At 38.9% G+C, this 7411-nt stretch overlaps 1 protein-coding gene across 1 annotated transcript; it reads left to right on the top strand.

Annotated features, from left to right (window-relative positions):
• The first annotated feature begins 248 nt into the window (after window positions 1-248).
• Window positions 249-7151, top strand: cdca7b (cell division cycle associated 7b). The gene is made up of 10 exons (XM_080862727.1): window positions 249-398; window positions 1960-2103; window positions 2194-2294; window positions 2451-2676; window positions 2825-2890; window positions 3799-3981; window positions 4346-4501; window positions 4641-4790; window positions 5660-5796; window positions 6516-7151. The coding sequence occupies exons 1-10, from the start codon at window positions 351-353 to the stop codon at window positions 6535-6537; spliced, it is 1233 nt and encodes a 410-aa protein (XP_080718853.1). The 5' UTR covers window positions 249-350; the 3' UTR covers window positions 6538-7151.
• Window positions 7152-7411: the final 260 nt, after the last annotated feature.

Below are 7411 nucleotides of genomic sequence, written 5' to 3'. Positions count from 1 at the left end.
TTCAGGCAAAGGTTTCCCTGGCTCTAAACATAGACACGCCCACATGTCGTTTTTCGCGCGAAAAGCGGGACTAGACCATTTTGAGTAATGGGGGAAAGTAGAAATACTACTACTTCAAAACATAGATAAACCTTTTTACCAAAACCTACAAATGAGTGAGACCGTTGTGTTTTGTTATAAAGACCGTGAGTGGAGTCTTAAAGTTTAAGCAGTTGGACTTAACTATAAATTAAGCAAAAGATCAGCAAATACAAAACCCCCATGTTTGCATTCGCCGGGCTTTTCTAGCGGTTAGTTTTTAAATACACCTCTATCGCCGAGTCTCATGTAACAAGATAAAAGTTATTGTTATGCCACAGTCTGGTTATAAACAGAGTAAAATGACCCTCACGTCAAAGGTAAGTCGTAGAGCAAATCTCGTGTAAGCGTGGCTTTCTTTTGCCTGTTGGATTTTAGGGTAAAGAAAAGTCCTGCCGAGTCACTAAACGAGATCCAAAGCCGCTAACATTGGTGGCATGGTCGGCCTGAATCACTAAAGTTACGATTCGTTTTCTGAATTATATACAGGCTAGTTCAAAGGTTTCTTTTGTACATGTCATCTGGCGAACCAGCAACTTGATACGTACTCAGCTTCGGATTAGTGTTCAGGTACATTCTGAGTTTAAGGTTGTGGTAAAAATGAGCTGATGCTGGGTTTAGTTTTGTTTTTATGGGGGGGCTTCATGGGTGGGTTCCGGTTTGTTTTTCTGCGAGGTCAAAGGTCAGCTTTGCTGAAGCTGAAAGGGGTGGTTTAGCCAAACAACTGGGACATCAGCTGCTTTCCTGAGACAACGTTTTACACAGCTCATTAGATGACAGATTCATTTACAGCAAGTAAAATCTGAACCTCTTCCCTACACAAATGCCTGTAAACAGACTTTACATTTGATAAGCTGCCTATAAAATTGATCTTGAAGCAGTGATGCTACTATAACATCTGATTTAAGCTGGCGGATTCTTTTATATTTACTTTATCAGTAATGGTGGAGAGATGTTTTTTCTATTGTAAAGCCCACTTCTCCATTTAAAATTTGGAAATCATAAATATCATATGTAATTTAAAAATACTGATTCCTTTTTTTTGCACAATCAGTGCTTTGGTGTCTTCTCTCTATTTGACCTACACTGGCAAAATGTAGGCACCCAAAGTATGTGAAAAGTAGGGCGTTAAAGAGTCATTCACCTTGCCTAGAGCCAGCTTACTCTGATTGGCTACCCCTCACAAACAGAAGGTGGGTGGTACTTCTACGCTCAGCCACAGATGTGTGCCAGAAACTATCACAGATTTTTCCTTTTTGACATTATACAGAGTCAAGTGTGAAGAAAAAAATATTTGTGATAGGCTTGTATCGAATTATTTTAAAATTTTTACCATGTTAAATATGAGCATCTAGAATACAATAGAATTGAATAGCCCTTTATTGTCATTGTACATGGAGGAGTGCATGTGCAGGAGGAGTAGGATATAAATCGTAAGACGACAGGAATAAATGGCAAATAGAAGAAATGTGTACAATCAAGAGGAAGACAAAACAAAAGAATAGCACAACAGGTCACCGTTAGATCTCTCAGAAGAAAAGAAAAACATCATATGAAGAAAAGGCATATTAATATCAATATTATTATTATTAGCCACAGAAAATTAAGGGACTGGAGAATCAAACCGCAATGCACTGTGTGGAGGACCACACATAGGAGTCTGTCAGGATTGACGTGCTTTTGGAGTCAGCCTCAAGTGGCAATGAAAGGAACTGACATGTGCATTTTGGCCTCATTTCACAGCTCTGGAAGTTGCCTCTTGTTTTCACCACACCTTTCACATAGTGGAGAAGCTTGTCCACTAATAGCGAAGTAGCTCCCTCTGGTGAAAAATGTTGACTGCAACTTGTTTAATATGGTGCTTTACATATCTGCCAACAGGCTCCATGCTTCAAATCCAAGTATATAACTGCCGAGCTGGCTCATCTGTTCACCCAGTCAGACAGTGAGGAGGACTTTGAAGGTTTCAGTGATGATGAGGAAGAAGAGGATAGAGGACGCTTTAACAAGCAACTAAGGACCAAAGTATGAAACTGCTAACGCTGTGTTGTTTCACAAAAATGTTACAGCCAAAGCAGAAGCCTGCATGCTTTCTTTTTCTCTGGTTTTCTGCAGGTGGTGGATTCAGAAGAGGACAGTGACATAGACACAGGCTTCCACTCCGATGAGGAGGAGGCCCCACCAGCAAAGAGAAGGAGTCTTTTAGTAGCTCTGAGGTAGGTGCATGTGTAAAACTGGTTTAAGTAAGTTTTGGGTTGTTTTTTAGTTGTTGTTTTTAAGTAACTTGATTAGAGTGAAACTGGGCTCCTTGTCACTGTCCCTAAATCTGTGATTGCTGAATAGAGACTTTTTTTTGAAAACTTTCTCCTCAGGTTTCCTGTCAAAAGAGTGTCTTCACCCAAGAAGGAAACACAAGAGAAAAGTGTTAAAAAGCCGGTCAAAGGAAAATCTCCCTCACAAATATCCAGAGGAAGGCAGAAGGTGAAGCAGAAACAGGATGAAGAAAAGGAGGAGGAGGAGGATGAAGACAAAGAGGAGGAGGAACTCTCTCATAGCCTAAAGAAACGAGACAAGAACATCCAAGAAAACAAGGCCATGGTATTGAACCCTTCCTGCCCTTTCATATTCTGACATCTCAACACATTTACAATAATACAACAGCTTTTTCTTTGTCAGTAGTTCTTAACTTGATTATGTGGTGGTGTTTTTTTGTTTGCTTGTTTTGTTTTGTTTTGTTTTTTGTTAGCTGGCCAAGTTGTTTGCTGATCTGAGTACAACGATGGCTGACCTGACAGCACCCACCACTCCTCAGGTGAGTATATGTGGCAGTTTCATGTGATGGGAACATAAATAGACAAAAAAAATAAAAATAGTGAAGCAATCTGGAAGCCCATCGAATGTTGTATTGAGGTCAAGAGTTCCTGACAGTGTCCTTATGCAATAATGACATTATACTGGTCATTGTTACAAATATAGATAAATTTTAAAAAGCTAATAGCTAATATTACAAGGCTGACTTGCAGTCTGATGATAACCAGCGGTTGTAAAACTGTATTTCAGTAAATAAAATCTCTCACTCGCTGTTTACGTGGAGCTTTTTACCCTCAGCCATAAAAGGCTGATTGGGAATTGCTGTCACCCTGCTGGGCGGCGTAGAAACCTGCTTATTTTGAATGGATACCATAGATGTGTGTAGTAGGAGACTGAGGGGTAGCACTGGCAGCCACCAGTAATTTTTCTTTTTTAACCTATACTACATGCAACCAAAGCACTGTCAAATTTAATGGGTCCATACTACTCAGACTACAATCAAAAAGCAGAAAATGTCCAGCATCAGTTGGTTAAAATTCTACACATTCTTATAAAGATATAGTCTCATAGAAATAGATGGAAGTATCGGAAGAGTTTATATTTGGTGCATTCAAACTAGGTAGAAATAAGACTATACTTGCTAAGTATATGTCTGTACCGAAGTATGAACCGTTCTTGTAAGTAGGCTTTAAAAACACACACATAATACTAAACAAGAAAACAAATGCAAAACTGGACACTGGTGTGTATGTTTGAGTAAGAGGCATGAACCTCTTAAAAATGTAAAAATATTTTTATAGGTGTTTTTTTTTTTTTTTTTTTCATGCTTTTGTGTTTATTTTGTTTATTTATTTTACAGACTCTACTGTGTTTTTACTGACAAACATTGTCTTTGCTCTATTTCCGCAGAAGAAGAAACGGCTGTCAGAGAGAGCAACGCCAAAGAAACGCAAGTCTGAAACGGACGTGGTGTCAGAAAGGAGAAACCCGTCGCGTAAGGCTCGTCCTCCCGAGAACTTTGCAGTGGAGGAAAAGAGCGAGCCAGTTCATGTCCGAAGCCCCCGTACTGTAGACATCAAGAGACTGGTGGAGGTACAACACCCAGCACACTGTCTGCTGACATATAGCAACACAAACACATGGATGAACTCAACAGGAAACAAAGGGCTTTTTGATCAAGCAGGTTATTGAAAATTTCCTTGTCTTTAATCTGGACTTGGTACAATTTATAGTTAGTGTGATAGCACAGACGTGCATATCATAGTAAATTGTCATAATGACACTCTGTTGGATGTTTAGTTTTGAGAGCTCTGTAGTGGAGTACTGTGTGCACATTTTCCCCCAAACCAATTACTCCTAAAACATCTGCTATGGATTTTATGTATAAAACTGATATTTAGTCAGTAAGGATGAATAAAATTTGTTTGTGGCATTTCACTTTTATGTAACCTGGCAGGTGGACGAGGACCATGTTGGTGAGAAACACAAAAAGAGAAGGAGCCAGTCTTCCAAGAGGAGTCAATATTGCGTGAAGTCGGTCGACGAGATCACCAAAGAAGACCTGGACAACATAGCGTACCGCAGCAAAGACAAGATCTGGGACAAGGAGAATGTGAGTCTCATCAGGCCGTCCTCAGATTTGGGCTAACGGTAGTCTGCAGCAGTGTGTTGTATTCTCAGGTTTCCTGAGTTGGAGCAATTTTTTTTCACACTGTATGTGTGTGTGTGTCTGTGTGTGTGTTCTCTCCCAGGGAAGCTCATGTCACCAGTGCAGACAGAAGACTCTGGACACTAAGACAGTGTGTCGCAGTGGTTTCTGTGTGGGGGCCAAAGGTCAGTTCTGTGGACCGTGCCTCAAGAACCGCTATGGAGAGGACGTATGCACCGTGCTGCTAGACCCGGTTAGTCCTAATCCACATGTTTCTCACTGTGGGTTTAGTCTACCCCAGGCAATCGTGGTTTCTTTTGTCTTTCGAATAAGTAATAATCTTTTGGTTGTTGTGATTACATTCTTAAATTTTCTTTTTAAAATTTATTTTTACAAAAAGTCGCTGCACAGCGATGTGATGCTCGAGGAAGTCTTACATAGTGGACAATGTTCTGAATCTCTTTAAAATCCTCTGTCATCAGGAATTTTTAAATAAAACTAAACTTAGAAGTGAACAGCAGTTGGTACATGCATAGCTCAATGTACAAGGCAGAGAGCGCCCCCTGCTGAAACTTTAATGTAATTACTGGAAAGTCTGAGCACAAAAGGTACAGAATGTTGTAAATTCGACTAAAATATATTAAGGAAAAAATGCTGCTTTGCACATGTATAGGCTTTTTTTTTTTTAACATCAAGTTTTCTTTTAGCTGATGATCATTGCTGATCATCAGCAATGGGAGGGAATGGAGATGAGGAATATCTGTGTTAGCGCATAGTGTCCAGCCTGAGATGTTTCTATGGCAGCTGTGCTTCATATTGATCTTGGTTCTTACACTAAAGAGCTCACATGTGGCTCAGATCTGAGTGAGAGCTGTGATTTAAGTTGAGGAGGAGTTCAGTAAACCGAGGAAGCTTCAACAAACAAAAATCTAACAAAGAGATGAAAGGTTATAGATTTTTCACCAACAATTTGTTACTTATTCTTTATTACTGAGATCAAAGCAGAGACCATTTATATGAATTATTTAATCATTTCCAGTAGAGTGTGCTGAAGCACAGAGCCTGAAGAACAGACAATTAGTGACCAACTGAACAACCAGAGTTGGGATCTTTTCTTTGTAGACGTGGTCGTGTCCCATCTGCAGAGGGATGTGCAACTGCAGCCTGTGTCGTAAGAAAGAGGGCCGCTGTGCCACCGGTATTCTGGTCGGTTTGGCTCGCTACAACGGCCACGACAACGTGCACGAGTATTTGGAGAGGTGAGTCTGTGGTTTGGGATTTTTTTGTTTTGAATATCACAAACTGGATTTCCCAAGAAACTGATATGATGTAAAATTATTTTTCTAAATTTATTGACGATCAAGGGCACGAATTACTAAACAGCAAAAGTAAATGGCGTGTGAGCGCAATCCCCAAATAGCGCTCATAGGTGTGGTTAGTTTTACAGCTGATTTACAAAAGTTACACTGTTTTATTAAGTACAGATGGAGTCGGTTCATTTTGTTGTCAACCACAGAATAATGTCTTTTTTTTAATGTCTTTAAATAAAACTGCATGTTGCAAATATTATTATCAGTTTGGATACTTGATGTTGGTATTTTATATTATAAAAGCGAACATTTCCTAAAATACCTCATTTTGATGCTTACTAATTGAGTCTGAATGTGAGCGATTACTGAAACAATTACAATGATTAGCCGACACATGAGCTGGATAGATCGTAAATATAAGTGTCGGGTCTTGTTTGCTTTGTATTTGTTGTCTCATTGATTTTTGGGTGTCTTTGGTTGAAGGCCAGTATGCAGGCAGTGATCGATTCGGTCTTGAGCTCTGAGCACCGTGTGTTCAGACTGAAATTGTTGACGGATCAGTGATGATCATAACCACTGGTTGCAGCCTTTATTCAGCCAGCAGCTAAAACCTAGAGCTGTCATGTCTGATTGTGTTTTTTTGTTTTTTTTTTCTTTCTCCAATGCAGTATTCGAAAAGAGCTGCAGTGAAAACAAGAGACACGATCAGAGGAGAGAACTTGCAAAAACAGATGATATCCAGGGGAGGAGGATCTGATGCTGCACAGTACATGTACTGTAGAAATCATTTTAAATGCACATTTTTAGGTTTAGAGCAAACTTTACTAGACATACTAAATCTAAAGTTTGTTGTTGTTGTTTTTTTAAGCTGAAGCACCTATGCTGTTCTATGTTTTATATATGCTGATTTTTTTTAAAAATTTTAAGACTGCATAAGATGCAGGGATGCTTTTTCTTTGTTTTAAAGCCAGTACTCACTTTTTACTTGGAGGTTTGTTTTCTTTTGGGTCGTTTTTAATCGTGATGTTGCTTGGACAGCTGTAATGTTTTAATTTTTGTGATTCGGGTACAAACAGAGCCTTTAACACAAACTACTGTTTTAAAACTGAGTTACTTTGCAGCTTTCCTCTCAGTCTACTGTTTATCCTAATAAAGGACATTACTATCTGAACAGTTTGTTGTTTTTTATGCAGTACTATAATAATCATAATCATCATAATAATAATAATAATAATAATAATAATAATCATCTAAGTGTTAGAACAGTTCAACCCTTTTTTGGAATTTGTTTGACATAAAGTTGTGAATAATTAATTTCTGAACCAAGGCTCAGCTTCAGTTTGAGGAGGTTTGCTGTATTTAGACTCTTTGTATTTGTAAAAAAAAAAAAATTAAAATGCAGGGCATCCTCAGGTTCTGGTCATGAATTTATGTCACACCAAAACAAATGTCTAATCAGCCAATCACGTCGACTGAAACTCAAAGCGTTTAGACACGCAGACATGGAGGAGAGGACATGCTTGAATTCAAACTGAACATTAAAGGAAAAAGTAACTTTTGTTGG

This window comes from Rhamphochromis sp. 'chilingali' (assembly GCF_963969265.1).
Source record: "Rhamphochromis sp. 'chilingali' genome assembly, chromosome: 17".
Lineage (NCBI taxonomy): Eukaryota > Metazoa > Chordata > Actinopteri > Cichliformes > Cichlidae > Rhamphochromis > Rhamphochromis sp. 'chilingali'.
This window is presented reverse-complemented; position numbering and strand designations above follow the sequence as displayed.

Excerpts from the sequence above, each read along its gene's own strand:
- cdca7b (XM_080862727.1), top strand. The coding sequence starts at position 351 with ATGCCACAGTCTGGTTATAAACAGAGTAAAATGACCCTCACGTCAAAG. Across the intron at positions 2,677-2,824 it reads TCCAAGAAAACAAGGCCATG|CTGGCCAAGTTGTTTGCTGA; the intron begins GTATTGAACCCT and ends GTTTTTTGTTAG. Across the intron at positions 3,982-4,345 it reads ACATCAAGAGACTGGTGGAG|GTGGACGAGGACCATGTTGG; the intron begins GTACAACACCCA and ends GTAACCTGGCAG.